The sequence below is a fragment of the Oncorhynchus nerka genome, linkage group LG25 (assembly GCF_034236695.1).
Source record: "Oncorhynchus nerka isolate Pitt River linkage group LG25, Oner_Uvic_2.0, whole genome shotgun sequence".
Taxonomy (NCBI): Eukaryota; Metazoa; Chordata; class Actinopteri; order Salmoniformes; family Salmonidae; genus Oncorhynchus; species Oncorhynchus nerka.
Genome location: NC_088420.1, coordinates 48378651 through 48401580, shown reverse-complemented (window position 1 = coordinate 48401580; position 22930 = coordinate 48378651). Strand labels below are relative to the sequence as shown.

The window sequence follows — 22930 nt, the reverse complement described above, 5'->3', positions numbered from 1 at the left end:
ACAATACCCCTTTAAGACAATGCAAAACAGGTGTAGAAATGTTTGCTAATTTAGTACAAATAAAAAACGTAAGTATCACAATTACATAAGTATTCAGACCCTTTACACTGTACTTTAATGACACGCCTTTAGCAGTGATTACAGCCTAGTCTTCTTGAGTATGACGCTACAAGCTTGGCACACCTGTATTTGGGGAGTTTCTCCCATTCATCTCTGCAGATCCTCTCAAGCTCTGTCAGGCTGGATGGGGAGCGTCACTGCACAGCTATTTTCAGGTCTCTCCAGAGATGTTTGATGGGGTTCAAGTCCGGATCTGGTTGGGCCACTCAAGAACATTCAGAGATTTGTCCCGAAGCCACTCCTACGTTGTCGTGGCTGTGTGCTTAGGGTTGTTGTCCTGTTGGAAGGTGAACCGTCGCCCCAGTCGGAGCTCCTGAGTGCTCTTCAGCAGGTTTTCATCAAGGATCTCTCTGTACTTTGCTCCGTTCATCTTTCCCACGATCCTGACTAGTCTCCCAGTCCCTGAACAACATTCCCACAACATGCTGCTGCCACCAACATGCTTCACAGTAGGGCTGATGCCAGGTTTCCTCCAGATGTGACGCTTGGCATTCAGGCCAAAGAGTTCAATCTTGTTACTCATGGTCTGAGAAACCTTTAGGTGCATTTGGCAAACTCCAAGCGGGCTGTCATGTGCCTTTTACTGAGGAGTGGATTCCACTAGCCACTCCACCATAAAGGCCTGATTGGTGGAGTGCTGCAGAGATGATTGTCCTTCTGGAAGGTATGTAAACTCAGCAAAAAAAAAAGAAATGTCCTCTCACTGTCAATTGCGTTTATGTTCAGCAAACTTGAACATAACAAGATTCAACAACTGAGACAAACTGAACAAGTTCCACAGACACTATTACATTTCTGTTAGTCACGTGTCCCTGAACAAAGGGGGGTCAAAATCAAAAGTAACAGTCAGCATCTGGTGTGGCCACCAGCTGCATTAAGTACTGCAGTGCATCTCCTCACCATGGACTGCACCCGATTTGCCAGTTCTTGCTGTGAGATGTTACCCCACTCTTCCACCAAGGCACCTGCAAGTTCCCGGAAATTTCTGGGGGGGGGGGGGCCCTAGCCCTCACCCTCTGATCCAACAGGTCCTAGACGTGCTCAATGGGATTGAGATCCGGGCTCTTCACTGGCCATGGCAGAACACTGACATTCCTGTCTTGCAGGAAATCACGCACAGAACGAGCAGTATGGCTGGTGGCATTGTCATGCTGGAGGGTCATATCAGGATGAGCCTGCAGGAAGGGTACCACATGAGGGAGGAGGATGGTCTTCCCTGTAATGCAGTGTTGAGATTGCCTGCAATGACAACAAGCTCAGTCTGATGATGCTGTGACACACTGCCCCAGACCATGACGGACCATCCACAGGTGCATGTTCATTACTTGTTTACGGTTCATTGAACAGGCATGTTTAAACCCTTACAATGAAGAACTGTAAAGTTATTTAGATTTTTACAAATTATCTTTGAAAGACAGGGTCCTGAAAAAGGGATGTTTCTTTTTTTGCTGAGTTTGTGTGTTATATATATACACACACACACACAATACCAGTCAAAGGTTTGGACACGTACTCATTCAAGGGTTTTTCTTTATTTTTTTACCATTTTCAACATTATTAGAATAATAGTGAAGACATCAAAACTATGAATTAACACATGGAATCATGTAGTAACCAAAAATGTATTAAAAACAAATATTTTTGAGGTCATAATATTTGAATAACAAATAATATTTTAGATTCCTCAAAAGTAGCCACCCTTTGCCTTGATGACAGTTTTCAACACTCTAGGGCATTCTCTCAACCAGCTTCACCTGGAATGCTTTTCCAACAGTCCTGAAGGAGTTCCCAAATATGCTGAGCATTTGTTGGCTGCTTTTCCTTCACACTGTGGTCCAACTCATCCCAAACCATCTCAATTGGGTTGAGGTCGGGTGATTGTGGAGACCAGGTCATCTGATGCAGTACTCCATCACTCTCCTTCTTGGTCAAATAGCCCTTACACGGCCCGGAGGTGTGTTGGGTCATTGTCCTGTTGAAAAACAAATGATAGTCCCAATAAGTGCAAACCAGATGGGATGGCGTATTGCTGCAGAATAACACAGCAAAGACACAGAGGTTGGAATCAAACATCTCAAATTTGGACTCATCAGACCAAAGGACAGATTTCCACCGGGTCTTATGTCCATTGCTTGTGTTTCTTGGCCCAAGCAAGTCTCTTCTTATTATTGGTGTCCTTTAGTAGTTGGTTGAATTGCTGCAAAGAAACATGAAGGCCTGATTCATGCAGTCTCCTCTGAACAGTTGATGTTGAGATGTGTCTGTTACTTGAACTCTAAGCATTTATTTGGGGTGCAATCTGAGGTTCAGTTAACTCTAATGAACTTATCTTCTGCAGCAGAGGTAACTCCAGGTCTTCCTTTCCTGTGGCGGTCCTCATGAGAGCCAGTTTCATCATAGCGCTTGATGGTTTTTGCAACTGCACTTGAAGAAACATTCAAAGTTCTTATAATTTTCCAGATTGACTGACCTTCATGCCTTAAAGTAATGATGGACTGTCATTTCTCTTTGCTTATTTGAGCTGTTCTTGCCATAATATGGACTTGCAAAACTAGGGCCTGTGGGATCTGCCTTGTTGATATTGTTGTCAAAAAGGTAGAGTAGTGCTTTATTATGGACAGACCTCACCCCATCTTAACTACTGTTACATCAATAGGTTTTGATCATAACAGTTTACCATCCAGGGTTACCCCAAGCAATTAAGTCACCTCAACTTGCTCATTTTCCACATCATTCATTACAAGATTTAGTTGAAGTTTAAGGCTTAGTGAATAATTTGTCCCAAATACAATGCTTTTAGTTTTTGAAATAATTAGGACTAACTTATTTCTTGCCACCCATTCTGAAACTGACTGCAGCACTTTAAGTGTTGCAGTGATTTAATTTGCTGTGGTAGCGGATGTGTATAGTGTTGAGTCATCTGCATACATAGACACACAGGCTTTACTCAGAGCCAGTGTCAGGTCATTAGTAAAGATTGAAAAAAGTAAGGGGCCAAGACAGATGCCCAGGGGAATGCCTGATTCTTCCTGGATTATGTTGGAGGAGCTACCAATAAAGAAAACCCTATGTGTTCTGTTAGACAGGTAAGGTTTGATCCACAACATAGCAGGGGGTGTAAAGCCATAATGTATACGTTTTTCCAGCAGAATACTATGATCGACAAAGTCAAAAGCCGCACTGAAGTCTAACAAAACAGCTCACAATCAATGTCTCTCAGCCAATTCCGTGCATGTTGAATGCCCTTCCCTAATTATTTACTGTAAAATAGCATTGTATCTTGTCAAACACAAAAAGTTTACTAAAGGGGCTGATTGGTCAGCTATTTGAGCCAGAAAAAGGGTGCTTTACCATTCTTGGGTAGCGGAATTACTTTCAATTCCCTCCAGGCTTGAGGGCACACACTTTGTAAACTTAGATTGAAGAAATGGCAAATAGGAGTGGCAATATCATCCACTATCATCCTCAGGAATTTTCCATCTAAATTGTCAGACCCAAGTGGCTAGTAATTGTTGAGCGACTGATTATGTCACCTCTTCCACACTCACTTTACATAATTCAAAATGACAATGCTTGTCTTTCATCATTTGGCCAGTTATACTTGGATGTGTTTGCTAATCTTGCCAACAATTGTTTTTTTAATTAGTTGCAATATCAGTGGGTTTTGTGATGAATGAGCCATCTAACTCAATGAATAATGGAACAGTTTTCCCTTCTGTCCAAATTTTAATTGAACTTTTTATGGCTGCAGGGGCAGTATTGAGTAGCTTGGATGAAAGGTGCCCATATCAAACGGCCTGCTCCTCAGTCATAGTTGCTAATATTAGCATATTATTATTAGTATTGGATAGAAAACACTGACGTTTCTAAAACTGTTTGAATGATGTCTGTGAGTATAACAGAACTCATATTGGCAGGCAAAATCCTGAGTTGAAATCAAAACAGGAAGTCAGAAATCTGAGCTTGTATGTATTCACCAGAGTCCCCATTGAAATCCCCTTGAGATATGAATGATGTTGCACTGCCTAGGGGTTCCACTAGATGTCAACCATCAATAGAAATTATAATGAGGCTTCTATGTTGTTGTGGGAGTGAATGAGAGCAGAATATATCAGATGTCCATCAAGCAGCCATTTTGTGATTGCGCTTTTTCCTCATGGTAGTTACTTGCGTTCCATTGCTCACGAAGACAAGAAGGAATACTCCGGTTGAAACTTTATTGAAGCTATATGTTAAAAACATCCGAATGATTGATTCTGTACTTAGTTTGAAATGTTTCTTTGACCGGTAATATCACTTTGAGGTTTTTGTCCAATTTAACGCTGACCAGAATTAGCGTTTGAATATGTATACCAAATGCGCTAACAAAAGAAGGTATTTGGAAATAAATAATGGACATTTTCAAACAAAAACATTTATGGTGGACCTGGGATTGCTGGAGTGCTTTCTGATGTAGATCAAAGGTAAGGGAATATTTATCATGTCATTTCTTGTTTATGTTGCGGCTGTGGTGTTTTTACTTTTGAGCGCCGTTTCAGATTATTGCATTGCGTTTCTTTTTCCGTAAAGTTTAAAACAAATCTGACACAGCGGTTGTATTAATGAGAGGTATATCTATAATTCCATGTGTATAATGTGGCTATGCAAAATCACTTGATTGTTTTGGAACTAGTGAATCTAAATAGCCACTGTAAACTCAAGATTTTTAAAATATAAATATGAACTTTATCAAACAAAACATGCATCTATTGTGTAACATGAAGTTCTAATGAGTGTCATCTGATGAAGATAAGTCAAGGTTAGTGATTCATTTTATCTTTATTTCAGTTTTTTGTGAATGCTACATTTTGCTGGAAAATGGCTGTGCTTATTGTGGGTTGGTGGAGACCTGACATAATCGTTTGTAGTGCTTTCGCTGAAAAGCCTATTTGAAATCGGAAACTTTGGTGGGATTAACAACAAGAATAGCTTTAAAATGTTTTAGGAATTGTAATTATGAGATTTCTGTGGTTTGAATTTGGCGCCCTCTATTTTCACTGGTAGTTGTCATATCGATCCCGGTATCGGGATTGCAGCCATAACAGGTTTTAAGGTGCTCCAAAGCTTTTTAATCAGTCTTTATATACAGTTGAAGTTGGAAGTTTACATACACTTATGTTGGATTCATTACCACTCCACAACGACCCCAAGCATACTTAAAGTTGTGGCAAAATGGCTTAAGGACAACAAAGTCAAGGTATTAGTGGCCATCACAAAGCCCTGACCTCAATCCTATAGAAAATTTGTGGGCAGAACTGAAAAAGTGTGTGTGAGCAAGGAGGCCTACAAACCTGACTCAATTACACCAGCTCTATCAGGAGGAAGGGACCAAAAGTCACCCAACTTATTGTGGGAAGCTTGTGGAAGGCTACCTGAAACGCTTGACCCAAGGTAAACAATTTAAAGGCAACGCTACCAAATACTACTTGAGTGTATGTAAACCTCTAACCCACTGGGAATGTGATGAAAGAAATAAAAGCTGAAATAAATCACTCTACTATTATTCTGACATATCACATTCTTAAAATAAAGTGGTGATCCTAACTGACCTAAAACAGGGAATTTTTACTGGGATTTTACTGTGAATTTACTGTAAACTTACGACTTCAACTATCTTTCCATCTTTGTTTTACAGTATAGTTTCTTCTTCTTTTTGTTCTGTTTAGTCACATTATTTCTCAATTTGCAATAGGTTTGCCAATCAGTTATGCAGCCATTCTTATTTACCACTCCTTTTTCCTCATCCCTCTTAACCATAAAATGTTTCAATTCCTCATCAACTCATGAGGATTTAACCGTTTTTACAGCCATTGTCTAAATGGGTGCATGTTAATTCGTAAATGGAGTAAGAAATGTCAAATATGTCAAGTGTAGAAAATACTTGTAACATCATCATAGGAATCACTACAAAACCAGTTGTAGGACCTCATACACAACATTAGGCCCAGCCTTTGGCTACCATATTGTGATCACTACATCCGATGGATTTGGATTCTTCTTTAACTTCACTTGGGTAGGGGGCAGCATTCAGAATTTTGGATGAAAAGCATGCCCAAATTAAAGTGTATGCTACTCAGTCCAAGAATATAGGATATGCATATAGAGAGAGCCTGCAGAGTTCTGTCCTACTTTCCAGGTCTGTACCCAAACAATTTGAACTTCTACTTATAAAAATCCACCTCTCTGAAAACAAGTCTCTCACTGTTGCCACCTGCTATAGACCACCCTCTACCCCCAGCTGTGCTCTGGACACCATATGTGAACTGATTGCCCCCCATCTATCTTCAGAGCTCGTGCTGCTAGGCGACCTAAACTGGAACATGCTTAACACCCCAGCCATCCTACAATCTAAGCTTGATGCCCTCAATCTCACACAAAATATCAATGAACCTACCAGGTACCACCCCAAAGCCGTAAACACGGGCACCCTCATAGATGTCATCCTAACCAACTTGCCCTCTAAATACACCTCTGCTGTTTTCAACCAAGATCTCAGTGATCACTGCCTCATTGCCTGCATCCGTAATGGGTCAGCGGTCAAACGATCTCCACTCATCACTGTCAAACGCTCCCTGAAACACTTCAGCGAGCAGGCCTTTCTAATCGACCTGGCCGGAGTATCCTGGAAGGACTGACCTCATCCCGTCAGTAGAGGATGCCTGGTTATAAAAAAAAAGCCTTCCTCACCATCTTAAATAAGCATGCCCCATTCAAGAAATTTAGAACCAGGAACAGGTATAGCCCCTGGTTCTCTCCAGACCTGACTGCCATTAACCAAAACAAAAACATCCTATGGCGTTCTGCATTAGCATCAAACAGCCCCCTTGATATGCAACTTTTCAGGGAAGCTAGAAACCAATACACACAGGCAGTTAGAAAAGCCAAGGCTTTCTTCCTGCAACACAAACTCAAAGTTCTGGGACACTGTAAAGTCCTTGGCGAATAAGAGCACCTCCTCCCAGCTGCCCACTGCACTGATGATAGGAAACACTGTCACTACTGATAAATCCACTATAATTGAGAATTTCAAGAAGCATTTTTCTACGGCTGGCCATGCTTTCCACCTGGCTACCCCGGTCAACAGCACTGCATCCCCCACAGCAACTCGCCCAAGCCTTCCCTATTTCTCCTTCTCCCAAATCCAGTCAGCTTATGTTCTGAAAGAGCTGCAAAATCTGGACCCCTACAAATCAGCCGGGCTAGACAATCTGGACCCTTTCTTTCTAAAATGATCTGCCAAAATTGTTGCAACCCCTCTGAGATTCCCAAAGATTGGAAAGCAGCGGAGGTCATCCCCCTCTTCAAAGGGGGGGACACTCTTGACCCAAACTGCTACAGACCTATATCCTACCCTGCCTTTCTAAGGTCTTCGAAAGCCAAGTCAACAAACAGATTACCGACCATTTCGAATCCCACCATACCTTCTCCGCTATGCAATCTGGTTTCAGAGCTGGTCATGGGTGCACCTTAGCCATGCTCAAGGTCCTAAACAATATCTTAACCGCCATCGATAAGAAACAATACTATGCAGCCGTATTCATTGACCTGGCCAAGGCTTTCGACTCTGTCAATCACCACATCCTCATCGGCAGACTCGATAGCCTTGGTTTCTAAAATGATTGCCTCGCCTGGTTCACCAACTATTTCTCTGATAGAGTTCAGTGTGTCAAATCGGAGGGCCTGTTGTCCGGGCCTCTGGCAGTCTCTATGGGGGTGCCACAGGGTTAAATTCTTGGACCGACTCTCTTCTCTGTATACATCAATGATGTCGCTCTTGCTGCTGGTGAGTCTCTGATCCACCTCTACGCAGACGACACCATTCTGTATACTTCTGGCCCTTCTTTGGACACTGTGTTAACAACCCTCCAGACGAGCTTCAATGCCATACAACTCTCCATCCGTGGCCTCCAATTGCTCTTAAATACAAGTAAAACTAAATGCATGCTCTTTAACTGATCGCTGCCTGCACCTGCCCGCCCGTCCAACATTACTACTCTGGACAGTTGTCTTAGAATATGTGGACAACTACAAATACCTAGGTGTCTGGTTAGACTGTAAACTCTCCTTCCAGACTCACATCAAACATCTCCAATCCCAAGTTAAATCTAGACTTGGCTTCCTATTTTGCAACAAAGCCTCCTTCACTCATGCTGCCAAACATACCCTTGTAAAACGGACCATCCTACCGATCCTCGACGACGTCATTTACAAAATAGCCATCAATACCCTACTCAATAAATTGGATGCAGTCTATCACAGTGCCATCCATTTTGTCACCAAAGCCCCATATACTACCCACCACTGCGACCTGTACGCTCTCGTTGGCTGGCCCTCGCTTCATACTCCTCATCAAACCCACTGGCTCCAGGTCATCTACAAGACCCTGCTAGGTAATGTCCCCCCTTATCTCAGCTCGCTGGTCACCATAGCAGCCCCCACCTGTAGCGCGCGCTCCAGCGGGTATATCTCTCTGGTCACCCCCAAAACCAATTCTTCCTTTGGTTGCCTCTCCTTCCAGTTCTCCTCTGCCAATGACTGGAGCGAACTACAAAAATCTCTCAAACTGGAAACACATCTCCCTCACTAGCTTTAAGCACCAGCTGTCAGAACAGCTCACAAATTACTGCACCTGTACATAGCCCATCTATATTTTAGGCCAAACAACTCTTCCCCTACTGTATTTATTTATTTTGCTCCCCATTATTTCTATTTCTACTTCGCACATTCTTCCACTGCAAATCTACCCGTGTTTTACTTGCTATATTGCATTTACTTCGCCACCATGGCCTTTTTTTTTGCCTTTACCTCCCTTATCTCACCTCAATTGCTCACATCATAGACTTATTTTTTCTACTGTATTATTGACTGTATGTTTGTTTTACTCCATGTGTGTTGTTGTATGTGTCGAACTGCTTCGCTTTATCTTGGCCAGGTCGCAATTGTAAATGAGAACTTGTTCCCAACTTGCCTACCTGTTTAAATAAAGGTGAAATACATTTGTTTTTAAATTGCAGCTCTTCACAGGAATGGGCATTAGGTGAGGCAGGTGAACCTGTAGCCATATTACTTCAACAGTAATTGACATGAGATCCTCTCTAAGCTTTACTGGAATGTAGCTCTAAACATAGACAGCAACACTACCCCGGTTGGCATTTCTGTGTCTTCTATAGATGTTATAACCATGTATTTCTACCACTATAATCAAAAGGTATAATCCAAGTGAGTTTCAGAGAGTCTGTACATGAATGTCATCTGTTACTAGCAAGCCTTGAGCCTTTTACTTTCAGTTTTGTTCCAACAGCTTCAAAAATTATATTTGTTACTGAAAATATATTTCACAGCGCAAAATAAAATTGAGCAAACAGTGTAGAATTTTTACAACCAGAAAATGACAGAGCAAATTGGCAGGTAGGTAATACTGCAAAACCCAATCATACCAGAACCAGATATCTTATGGATATTTTCTGAAATTACAATGCAAAAAAATCCTATGTGTAGCACCTTTAAGAGTCCATGTTACTGCAGAAACGGACTCAACCGCACGAATACCCGGCCGTCCCATCTTCAGTCAGCTGTTCATTCCGCCGCCAACCCCAAATTTTTTGTTGTTGGGACAATTAGTTTATTTTGACGTCTACAGTCAGTTAAGTCGGTGACACTTCCCTAATTTGAAATGCAAACAGCCCCTATGGTCTTACAACACCCCCCATTTGCCAGTTACCCAGTGATATGCATAAAAAGGGAAAATTAGCACACAAAAGTGGTTAAAAAGGGGCTGTTTGAAAGGTGATCATAAACATGGTATTTTTTGTATGGGTAATATACTATATATATCTTCTGAAATTGACATTATAGTGCAAACACTTACAGACTCCGGTATGGGCACCTCCAACTGTGTGCCTGTGGGAGCGCGGATTGCTAGGAGGGTGTCACCTGTGGAGACCAAACAGAGATGAGGTGAGTGGGAAGAAAACAAAACAAAGGAGGAAGCAGAATAAAAAAAGGGGGGAAAAAGGACAAACACAAGTATGAGAGAAATGTACCTTTGAATGCACTGCATAGGTCTTCGTGTTTTACATAAGCCATAGTGTGTTTGTGTTAAGGGAAAGAGTTTGTGTATATAATGTAAGAAACCTAGCAAACTCCTCGCTGATTTACCACATTTTTACAAATAGCCCCCACAAGTACTTATGTAGTGGCGTCTTTGCTAATGACATCAGTTATCACGGTTCTATTGCATGTATTAGAGATACCAGACAGAGAAACTTTGATCCTTTATAATTATGAAGCGAAATAAACTAAATTAATCATATCCCCAGCCTAAGCTTTCCTTTAAAAGATGCATGCCGGACCTTGAATTATCTCTAGAACTTAATCTATTTTATATATCTCTGGCAGACAAACACACCCCATTTAATGCCTTGGAGTTAAATACAGAGAAAATCCTTGGTTCTCTATAGTACTTTCAGATCTCATTATAATGAGAAATCGGGCCAAGGCTAGAAAAAAAACTCACTCAGTAGCTGATTGGCAGCATTTCCGGCAATTGAGAAATAGATGCACTTCCTCAATTAAGAAAAGCTCAATTAAGCTACTTCCTAAGTTCTCTCAGAATCTGCTGGTGGTCCATCAATTTTGGAAAACAGTTCATGCACTCAAGCGTGGAAATTCTTCTCCTTCCCTGCCTAAGCAAGTTGTCTCAGACTGACATCATTACTGAGAAAAACGAGACAAGTGATGCTTTTAAATCAGCATTTTATCTCGACAGTAAGAAATGGTGGTTAAATTGACCCGTGTCAGTCAGTAAACTGTGCTTCCCTCTCCCAGCCTCCAGTTGGCTCTTTGGAAGATCAATCAACATCTAGTGAATCTTTTTTTTAAACCTTCTACTTGGGATGTGCTAGATGCCTTGCTTAAGATTAATGCAAAAAAATCCACTGGTTTGCCGATTTGCTGCAGATTTCTGCTCCCGATTGCGGAATCAGTAGCTAGGTTTCCATCCACTTGCATAAAAAGGTTGGATGGAAACGTGGTTAGTAACATTTTTAATCTGACCATTATCTCGGCGCTATCCCTAGGGTTTGGAAGGTGGCCCATGTGCTCCCTCTCAACAAAGGTGGTTACCTCTCCAACCTACAGTGCATTCGTAAAGTACTCAGACCCATTGACTTTTCCACAGTTAAGTTACAGCCATATTCTAAAATATAATAACTAAAAAAATCCTCAATCTAAGCACAATAAGTCTTTTTGAAATGTGTATAAAGTTTTTTACATAAGTATTCAGACCCTTTACTTACTACTTTGTTGAAGCACCTTTGGCAGCAATTACAGCCTAGTCTTCTTGGGTATGACGCTATAAGCTTGGCACATCTGTATTTGGGGAGTTTCTCCCATTCTTCTCGGCAGATCCCCTCAAGCTCGGTCAGGTTGGATGGGGAGCGTTGCTGCACAGCTATTTTTCAGGTCTCTCCAGAGATGTTCGATGGGGTTCAAGTCCGGGCCCTAGCTGGGCCACTCAACTCCTGCATTGTCTTGTCTGTGTGCTTAGTGACGTTGTCCTGACGTAAAGTGAACCTTCGCCCCAGTCTGAGGTCCTGAGCGCTCTGGAGCAGGTTTTCATCAAGGATCTCTGTACTTTGCTCCATTCATCTTTGACTTGATCCTGACTCGTCTCCCAGTCCCTGGTGCTGAAAAACATCCCCACAACATGATGCTGCCACCACCATGCTTCACCGTAGGGATGGTGCCAGGTTTCCTCCAGACGTGACGCTTGGCATTCAGGCCAAAGAGTTCAATCTTGGTTTCATCAGAACAGAGAATTTTGTTTCTCATGGTCTGAGAGTCCTTTAGGCAAACTCCAAGCGGGCTTTCACGTGCCGTTTTACTAAGGAGTGGCTTTCGCCTGGCCACTCTACCATAAAGGCATGACTGGTGGAGTGCTGCAGAGACGTTGTCCTTCTGGAAGGTTCTCCCATCTCCACAGAGGAACTCTGGAGCTCTGTCAGTGTGACCATCAAGTTCTTGGTCACCTCCCTGACCAAGGCCCTTCTCCCCTGATTGCTCAGTTTGGCCAGGCAGAAAGCTCTAGGAAGAGTCTTGGTGGTTCCAAACCTCTTCCATTTAAGAATGATGGAGGCAGCAGTGTTCTTGGGGACCTTCAACGCTACAGAAAATATTTGTTACCCTTCCCCAGATCTGTGCCTCGACACAATCCTGTCTCTGACCTCTACGGACAATTCCTTCGACCCTATAGCTTGGTTTTTGCTGTGACATGCATTGTCAACTGTGGGTTTTTATATAGACAGGTGTGTACCTTTCCAAATCATGTCCAATCAATTGAATTTACCACAGGTGGACTCCGATCAAGTTGTAGAAATATCTCAAGGATGATCAATGGAAACAGGATGCACCCGAGCTCAATTTCGAGTCTCATAGCAAAGGTTCTGAATAGGTATGTTTTTAATTTGTAATAGTCACTGAAATGTCTAAAAACCTTCGTCATTATGGGGTTGTGTGTAGATTGATGAGGGAAAAAAATTAGTTGATAAATTATAGAATAAGGCTGTAACGTAACAAAATGTGAAAGTGGTCTGAATACTTACCGAATGCAGTGTAATTGTTTGAAACATGAACGTTTTAAATACATATGAGGCATGTCTTACCTTGCTTCAAAGTAGCCTATTAGATCACTCTTTCCACATTTCTAACGGACAGTACCATTCAAAAGTTTGGACACCTACTCATTCAAGGGTTTTTCCTTTACATTTGTACTATTTTCTACATTGTAGAATGACTGTACGTAACCATAAACATCCATGGCTTTCTTAAAATCAATACAGAGAAGTATATATTTTTAAACCTGCATATTTTGCTAAAAGAAACCCAGGTTAGCAGGCAATATTAACCAGGTGAAAGTGTCACTTCTCTTGCGTTCATTGCACGCAGAGTCAGGGTATATGCAACAGTTTGGGCCACCTAATTTGCCTGAACTTTACGTAATTATGACATAACATTGAAGGTTGTGCAATGTAACAGCAATATTTAGACTTAGGGATGCCACCCGTTAGATAAAATACGGAACGGTTCCGTATTTCACTGAAAGAATAAACGTCTTGTTTGAGATGATAGTTTCCAGATTCGATCATATTAATGACCAAAGGCTCGTATTTCTGTGTGTTATTATGTTATAATTAAGTATATGATTTGATAGAGCAGTCTGACTGAGCAATGGTAGGCACCAGCAGGCTCGTAAGCATTCATTCGAAAAGCACTTTCGTACGTTTTGCCAGCAACTCGTCGCTGTGCTTCAAACATTGAGCTGTTTATTACTTCAAGCCTATCAACTCTCGAGATTAGGCTGGTGTAACCGATGTGAAATGGCTAGCGATGGGTAATGCTGCTTCGAGGGTGGCTGTTGTCGATGTGTTCCTGGTTCGAGCCCAGGTAGGGGCGAGGAGAGGGACGGAAGCTATTCTGTTACACTGGCAATACTAAAGTGCCTATAAGAACATCCAATAGTCAAAGGTATATGAAATACAAATCGTATAGAGAGAAATTATCCTATAATTCCTATAATAACTACATCCTAAAACTTCTTACCTGGAAATATTGAAGTCTCATGTTAAAAGGAACCAGCTTTCATATGTTCTCATGTTCTGAGCAAGGAACTCAAACGTTAGCTTTATACATGGCACTTTTACTTCTCCAACACTTAGTTTTTTCATTATTTAAACCATGTTTCATTTTATGAGGCTAAATGGATTTTATTGATGTATTATATTAAGTTAAAACAAATGTTAATTCAGTATTGTTGTAATTGTCATTATTACAAATACATTTGTAATTTTTTTTAAACGTATTAATTTATTTTTTTTAAATTGTCCGATTAATCGGTAGCGGCTTTTTTTGGTCCTCCAATAATCGGTATCATGTGTGGAAAAATCATAATCGTTCGACCTCTAGAACAAACATTTGAGCGTAGCCTACTGCTTGTACGCATTGTTGCGCTTATAATGTGAAGAAATAATAGTTGATCAACATTTTAAGCTAAATGTTCTGATCTGTTGCATCAGACTCATTGCTTTTTTACATTGTTATTTTTATGTAGCCTAGGGCCTACCGGTTGTATGAATTTGGGATCCATCTTCCCACAACTTATCCTGAATCGGTTTGGAATAGGCTATTTTGTTCTGAACAAGCTGACCAATACAATAGGTAAAATTTTCTACTATGGGGTGATAATAGATTAACAGAGGCTAGTGATTTTGCAGTTCGTTACTGGTTCGTTCTTGTTGGCTGAGAAAAAGTCAAATGTGGACAGTCATTCTTACATCTTCAAAGTGCACATCAGAATTTGGTAACAAGGACCGCACATCGTTGCATCCTGGACTTGCATGTTCTGTTAATATGAACTACCATAATTGAAATGTGATTTCTGTCATCCTGAGCACCGTGGGTGGACACGCTAATCAGGTTATGCAGCCAATGTCTGGTAAATTCAAATGTTGCCGGTCAAATGTCCAGCGCCACATTTTCCTAATGGAAACCCTGCTTCCGCCATGCCTTACTTCATTGTTAACTTATAGACGTTCGTGATACCAGACCCGATTTCAGGGATGGCCAACTCTGGAGATCCCTTTGAGCTCCACTTAGTTAGGTAAATCTGCTTTTAGTTTATTTGCACCTTACTTGTGGAATAGGCTCTCTAAAATTGGATGAATTGGTGCCTCTAGGACAATTCAAAGGGCTGATTGAGGACCTTTTTACTGAAGAATGTGTTTGTTTTCCATAATTGTGTTTTGCTTTTAGTGTATTGATGCGAATATTGATGCCTTTTTTAAGTGTATTGATGTGTATGTAGGGCTCATCTGAGAAAGAGAATCTCAGCATGACTCCCTGTTGAAATAAAGGTTAGATTTAAAACAATAAAATAAAAAAAACTATGAATTAAGAGCTAAGCATTGAGCAAGCAATCTGATCACTACCACATAAAGCAGTGGTCAACCTTTTGAGTCAAGATCACTTTGAGTCAAAATGCAAGCCGATATCTATCGCTCAGACTGAAAAATGATGGCTTAAAGAAACCTAAGCCTATTCAACATTAACCAATGAAAAACAGTACTGTAGCAATGAGGTTTGTGCAATAGATACTGGATATTGGCTGATTGAATTCCCCTGCCAATGTTGTTCTTCTCAGACCATTTTGAAATTATATATATATATATATATTTTTTAATTTAGGTATATGATCACACTGATAATCAATAATTTACTTGAGGCACAGCTAAGTGAGCATAAAAATGTGCTTTTTTGTTGTTGTTACTGGACTGATGGCCTGCATCTGATAGTCAGTCGAGAGAAGGGAGCAGCGGTGAGACGGCCTCTCACCCGACTCACCGTCCCTCTGACGAGAAAAGAGGACAGTCTTCCAGCTCATGCTTAAACTCAAGTCGCACTGCATTTTTTCTGCCTCAAGCACCAATTCATATTGTTACTCCAATGACCAGACAAAGTGAAATATTCTTTGATATTAAAAAAAAGATACGTGGGCCCCCTCGAGTGGCGCAGAGGTCTAAGGCACTGCAGATCCTGGTTCGATTCCAGGCTGTGTCGCAGCTAGCCACGACCGGGAGACCCATGAGGCGGCGCACAATTGGCCCAGCGTCGTCTGGGTTAGGGGAGGGTTTGGCCGGGGGGGCTTAATTAACTTGTCTCATCGCGCTATAGCGACTCCTTCTGGCACGCCTGCAGGCTGAATTCAGGTCATCAGTTGATGTGTTTCCTCCAACACATTGGTGCGGCTGGTTTCCGGGTTAAGCAAGAGGGTGTTAAGAAGCACGGTTTGGCGGGTTGTTTCGGAGGACTCATGACTCGACATTCGCCTCTCCCGAGCCCATTGGGGAGTTGTAGCAATGAGACAAGATCGTAATATCACGAAATTGGGGAAAATATCAAAATAAATGTCTGGTTGTTTTTAATAAATAAATATATATAGATTTACTAACAGAACTCGCTATATATATATATATTTTTTTTTAAATGTATATATTTTTAAAGATTCAAAAAGACAACCCGCTAATAACAACAATAATAACAGTACAAGCTTATCGGAACACTTTGCTATACTCATTCATTGCCGCTGCAGTGCTGGATGTAGCGCGTGGAAGTATGAAGAATGTGCATTTCATGGCTTATAAAAAGGTGTTGAGAAAGTGTTGACATTTCTAAATAACAATTTAAACATGACTTTACACAAAAACAGCAGCTCTTTGCTGTAGTCGTTGAGTCTCTCTCTAGTCATGGTTCTAAGAGTTTTGAAATCTCAGTATCAACATTGCTGTCCTTTCGAGGCTTCTTTTTACAGTCTACGGCTCGAAGAAACTGTGCAGACATGGTGATCTGAGCTAACTGATTGGCCAGTGGTAGGCCTATAGGTACACTTCACCTGCTCTCTGGCCGGAGTTCTACCTTCAGATACATGAAATGGTTTAAAATGGGAACACTTTGCCTTGCCAGTACTAGGGCTGCTGAATCAAGTGCTACCACCAACAACGCGCAAAAAAACAATAGGAACACCAGGCTTTATCGGTTTTTACAGAAATGCTTTGGGGATCGACTAGGAATGCCTTGGAGATGGACTGGTTGGTGACCACTGATCTAAAGCATTTTAAGGTGCAGTGCACCTTAACCCATTTAATAAGCTTTGTGACAACTAGAGAGAGGGATTGTAGTAAAGGATATGGGCTATTCTGTGAGTCGTCTGTAACGTTCTTGATGCTCTGCTGGACCCAGACCCTCTGCTGATCCAACTCGTGTTCCCTCTTGTCCAGATCATCCAGCTCTGCCTTCAGATCAATGAGCTTATCGGCTATCTCCCGTGTGTTACAGCCAGGACCAACACCCCTGGGGACAGGAAACACAGGTACCACAAAGAGATGACACACACACAACAACAACAGTCAAGGACTATGCATAGGCAGGAATGCAGACAACTCCTTATGAGGTTACTTACGTAACAGACCGCTTAAACACACTGATATCTTCAAGGGGAAAGGATACCACCCAAGATTTACTAACAGAGCTCGTAATGCCATGTTCTTCTGCATGTCCTTGACTTACTTCCACTGAATACTGTTCTTGGACTTCTTCTCGATCAATCCGATGCCTTCGAGCACATTGGTAATGTCGTAGATGCGGCGCTTCTGTCTTACAGCTAAGGTGTCTGCTGCCTGTGGGAGAGAGAGCGGTCAATGTTATTCATACATCAGTGTATAGACCAATTCCAGTGAGAAACAAATGGCATTATACATAGTAGATTCTATAACTAGCAAGGGAGCTTCACTATTTTTGAGCTGCAAAGTCACAAATAGTGGAGTGTCCTTTCATGCTTGTGTTCAACAAGCACTTACAGAAATAAACATATGGCTAGTACTGATAACTATGATGGTTCATACCCATTACTGCTAGGGATGACATCTATTCCGTTGTGGTCTGTCACACCCAGCCTAAACTAAACAAAACAACACATCCAGTGACCTACCCTAGATAAAGAGCACGGTATTGTCAGCATAATTGAACCTAAATTAATGGTGACTTGCGGTTTGATTTCTCTTCAACATAGAAGTCTCTCTGTGTGTGTGTGTTCTAGCCCGAAGTACAGCACGCTATCGGCCATTCCGAGACAGTTGTTCTGAGATGAGATGATTCTCTGACTGTCATTTCCGGTCACAACTTGCAGACTTGTTTTCGAGTTGCTGTGCGTTTTGTTGCCAACCTATTTTGCTACCTGACAACTTTACGGTTTTTACTTTTTAATTACCGTTTATATTTTTGTTTTTTTCCCCTCAACTTTTTCACTCCGGGCGCTTTATCTGGACACGATTCGTCAGGACCTCCAACAGCCGAAGCTAAGTAGTAACATTAACATGATGCCTTCTAATTGCAGTCGCTGTACTCGCCTTACGGCGAGGATAGCTGTGCTACAAGCCCAGCTTCAGACGCAATCGTTAGGCAAGGGTAATTTCAGTGTAGGAAAGGATGAAACAGCGTCTGTGCCACCAGTAAGTACAGATAGTAGTATAAATCAGTCCCGCAGCCGGACAACTTTCTCACGGTTTCTGGAAAGAAATGCTGTAGGAACGCTCAACCGGTGTCGCTCATTCAGCCAACAGAAACTTTCAACCGGTTTTCCCCATTAAGCAGCGGGTCGGAGTCAGAGGCCGAGTCTTCTCTGGTCTCTACTCCTCCCGTTACGGGGTCTGAGACGCCGAAGCTTCCCACCATTAGCTCTGACAAATTGAAAACTCGAGTCATTGGCGACTCCATTACCCGCAGTATTAGACTTAAAACGAATCATCCAGCGATCATACACTGTTTACCAGGGGGCAGGGCTACCGACGTTAAGGCTAATCTGAAGATGGTGCTGGCTAAAGCTAAAACTGGCGAGTATAGAGATATTGTTATCCACGTCGGCACCAACGATGTTAGGATGAAACAGTCAGAGATCACCAAGCGCAACATAGCTTCTGCGTGTAAATCAGCTAGAAAGATGTCGGCATCGAGTAATTGTCTCTGGCCCCCTCCCAGGTAGGGGGAGTGATGAGCTCTACAGCAGAGTCTCACAACTCAACCGCTGGTTGAAAACTGTTTTCTGCCCCTCCCAAAATATATAATTTGTAGATAATTGGCCCTCTTTCTGGGACTCACCCACAAACAGGACCAAGCCTGACCTGCTGAGGAGTGACGGACTCCATCCCAGCTGGAGTGGTGCTCTCATCTTATCTACCAACATAGACAGGGCTCTAACTCCTCTAGCTCCACAATGAAATAGGGTGCAGGCCAGGCAGCAGGCTGTTAGCCAGCCTGCCAGCATAGTGGAGTCTGCCATTAGCAGTCAGTGTAGTCAGCTCAGCTATCAACCATTGAGACCGTGTCTGTGCCTCGACCTAGGTTGGGCAAAACTAAACATGGCGGTGTTCGCTTTAGCAATCTCACTAGGATAAAGACCACCTCCATTCCTGTCATTATTGAAAGAGATCATGATACCTCACATCTCAAAATAGGGCTACTTAATGTTAGATCCCTTACTTCAAAGGCAATTATAGTCAATGAACTAATCACTGATCATAATCTTGATGTGATTGGCCTGACTGAAACATGGCTTAAGCCTGATGAATTTACTGTGTTAAATGAGGCCTCACCTCCTGGCTACACTAGTGACCATATCCCCCGTGCATCCCGCAAAGGCGGAGGTGTTGCTAACATTTACGATAGCAAATTTCAATTTACAAAAAAAAAGACGTTTTCGTCTTTTGAGCTTCTAGTCATGAAATCTATGCAGCCTACTCAATCACTTTTTATAGCTACTGTTTACAGGCCTCCTGGGACATATACAGCGTTCCTCACTGAGTTCCCTGAATTCCTATCGGACCTTGTAGTCATAGCAGATAATATTCTAATCTTTGGTGACTTTAATATTCACGTGGAAAAGTCCACAGACCCACTCCAAAAGGCTTTTGGAGCCATCATCGACTCAGTGGGTTTTGTCCAACATGTCTCTGGACCTAGTTTTGTCCCATGGAATAAATGTTGTGGATCTTAATGTTTTTCCTCATAATCCTGGACTATCGGACCACCATTTTATTACGTTTGCAATTGCAACAAATAATCTGCTCAGACCCCAACCAAGGAACATCAAAAGTCGTGCTATAAATTCACAGACAACACAAAGACTCCTTGATGTCCTTCCAGATTCCCTCTGTCTACCCAAGGACGCCAGAGGACAAAAATCAGTTAACCACCTAACTGAGGAACTCAATTTAACCTTGCGCAATACCCTAGATGCAGTTGCACCCCTAAAAACTAAAATATTTCTCATAAGAAACTAGCTCCCTGGTACACAGAAAATACCCGAGCCCTGAAGCAAGCTTCCAGAAAATTGGAACGGAAATGGCGCCACACCAAACTGGAAGTTTTCCGACTAGCTTGGAAAGACAGTACCGTGCAGTTTCGAAGAGCCATTACTGCTGCTCGATCATCCTATTTTTCTAACTTAATTGAGGAAAATAAGAACAATCCGAAATTCCTTTTTGATACTGTCGCAAAGCTAACTAAAAAGCAGCATTCCCCAAGAGAGGATGACTTTCACTTTAGCAGTGATAAATTCATGAACTTCTTTGAGGAAAAGATTATGATTATTAGAAAGCAAATTACGGACTCCTCTTTAAATCTGCGTATTCCTTCAAAGCTCAGTTGTCCTGAGTCTGCGCAACTCTGCCAGGACCTAGGATCAAGAGAGACACTCGAGTGTTTTAGTACTATATCTCTTGACACAATGATGAAAATAATCATGGCCTCTAAACCTTCAAGCTGCATACTGGACCCTATTCCAACTAAACTACTGAAAGAGCTGCTTCCTGTGCTTGGCCCTCCTATGTTGAACATAATAAACGGCTCTCTATCCACCGGATGTGTACCAAACTCACTAAAAGTGGCAGTAATAAAGCCTCTCTTGAAAAAGACAAACCTTGACCCAGAAAATATAAAAAACTATCGGCCTATATCGAATCTTCCATTCCTCTCAATTTTTTTTGAAAAGGTTGTTGCGCAGCAACTCACTGCCTTCCTGAAGACAAACAATGTATACGAAATGCTTCAGTCTGGTTTTAGACCCCATCATAGCACTGAGACGGCACTTGTGAAGGTGGTAAATGAAATTTTAATGGCATCGGACCGAAGCGCTGCATCTGTCCTCGTGCTCCTAGACCTTAGTGCTGCTTTTGATACCATCGATCACCACATTCTTTTGGAGAGATTGGAAACCCAAATTGGTCTACACGGACAAGTTCTGGCCTGGTTTAGATCTTATCTGTCTGAAAGATATCAGTTTGTCTCTGTGAATGGTTTGTCCTCTGACAAATCAACTGTAAATGTCGGTGTTCCTCAAGGTTCCGTTTTAGGACCACTATTGTTTTCACTATATATTTTACCTCTTGGGGATGTTATTCGAAAACATAATGTTAACTTTCACTGCTATGCGGATGACACACAGCTGTACATTTCAATGAAACATGGTGAAGCCCCAAAATTGCCCTTGCTAGAAGCATGTGTTTCAGACATAAGGAAGTGTATGGCTGCAAACTTTCTACTTTTAAACTCGGACAAAACAGAGATGCTTGTTCTAGGTCCCAAGAAACAAAGAGATCTTCTGTTGAATCTGACAATTAATCTTAATGGTTGTACAGTCGTCTCAAATAAAACTGTGAAGGACCTCAGCATTACTCTGGACCCTGATCTCTCTTTTGAAGAACATATCAAGACCATTTCAAGGACAGCTTTTTTCCATCTACGTAACATTGCAAAAATCAGAAACTTTCTGTTCAAAAATAATGCAGAAAAATTAATTCATGCTTTTGTCACTTCTAGGTTAGACTACTGCAATGCTCTACTTTCCGGCTACCCGGATAAAGCACTGAATAAACTTCAGTTAGTGCTAAATACGGCTGCTAGAATCCTGACTAGAACCAAAAAATGTGATCATATTACTCCAGTGCTAGCCTCTCTACACTGGCTTCCTGTCAAAGCAAGGGCTGATTTCAAGGTTTTACTGCTAACCTACCAAGCATTACATGGGCTTGCTCCTACCTATCTCTCTGATTTGGTCCTGCCGTACATACCTACACGTACGCTACGGTCACAAGACGCAGGCCTCCTAATTGTCCCTAGAATTTCTAAGTAAACAGCTGGAGGCAGGGCCTTCTCCTATAGAGCTCCATTTTTATGGAACGGTCTGCCTACCCATGTCAGAGACGCAAACTTGGTCTCAACCTTTAAGTCTTTACTGAAGACTCATCTCTTCAGTGGGTCATATGATTGAGTGTTGTCTGGCCCAGGAGTGGGAAGGTGAACGGAAAGGCTGTGAGGCAAAGAACCGCCCTTGCTGTCTCTGCCTGGCCGGTTCCCCTCTTTCCACTGGGATTCTCTGCCTCTAACCCTATTACAGGGGCTGAGTCACTGGCTTACTGGGGCTCTCTCATGCCGTCCCTAGAGGGGGTGCGTCACCTGAGTGGGTTGATTCACTGATGTGGTCATCCTGTCTGGGTTGGCGCCCCCCCTTAGGTTGTGCCATGGCGGAGTTCTTTGTGGGCTATACTCAGCCTTGTCTCAGGATGGTAAGTTGGTGGTTGAAGATATCCCTCTAGTGGTGTGGGAGCTGTGCTTTGGCAAAGTGGGTGGGGTTATATCCTTCCTGTTTGGCCCTGTCCGGGGGTGTCCTCGGATGGGGCCACAGTGTCTCCTGACCCCTCCTGTCTCAGCCTCCAGTATTTATGCTGCAGTAGTTTGTGTCGGGGGGCTGGGGTCAGTTTGTTATATCTGGAGTACTTCTCCTGTCCTATTCGGTATCCTGTGTGAATCTAAGTGTGCGTTCTCTAATTCTCTCCTTCTCTCTTTCTTTCTCTCTCTCGGAGGACCTGAGCCCTAGGACCATGCCCCAAGACTACCTGACATGATGACTCCTTGCTGTCCCCAGTCCACCTGGCCGTGCTGCTGCTCCAGTTTCAACTGTTCTGCCTTATTATTATTCGACAATACTGGTCATTTATAAACATTTGAACATCTTGGCCATGTTCTGTTATAATCTCCACCCGGCACAGCCAGAAGAGGACTGGCCACCCCACATAGCCTGGTTCCTCTCTAGGTTTCTTTCTAGGTTTTGGCCTTTCTATGGAGTTTTTCCTAGCCACCGTGCTTCTACACATGCATTGCTTGCTGT

At 42.3% G+C, this 22930-nt stretch overlaps 1 protein-coding gene across 1 annotated transcript in view; it reads right to left on the bottom strand.

Annotated features, from left to right (window-relative positions):
* e2f4 (E2F transcription factor 4) overlaps nt 1–22930 on the bottom strand; it is a 30761-nt gene that overhangs the window by 4913 nt on the left and 2918 nt on the right. The window contains exons 2-5 of the mRNA XM_065009829.1: nt 17278–17387; nt 16901–17061; nt 10203–10247; nt 10028–10092 (exon numbers count right to left, since the gene is read on the bottom strand). Coding sequence (XP_064865901.1) covers nt 10028–10092; nt 10203–10247; nt 16901–17061; nt 17278–17387 — 381 coding nt within the window. The remainder of the gene's footprint in view (nt 1–10027; nt 10093–10202; nt 10248–16900; nt 17062–17277; nt 17388–22930) is intronic.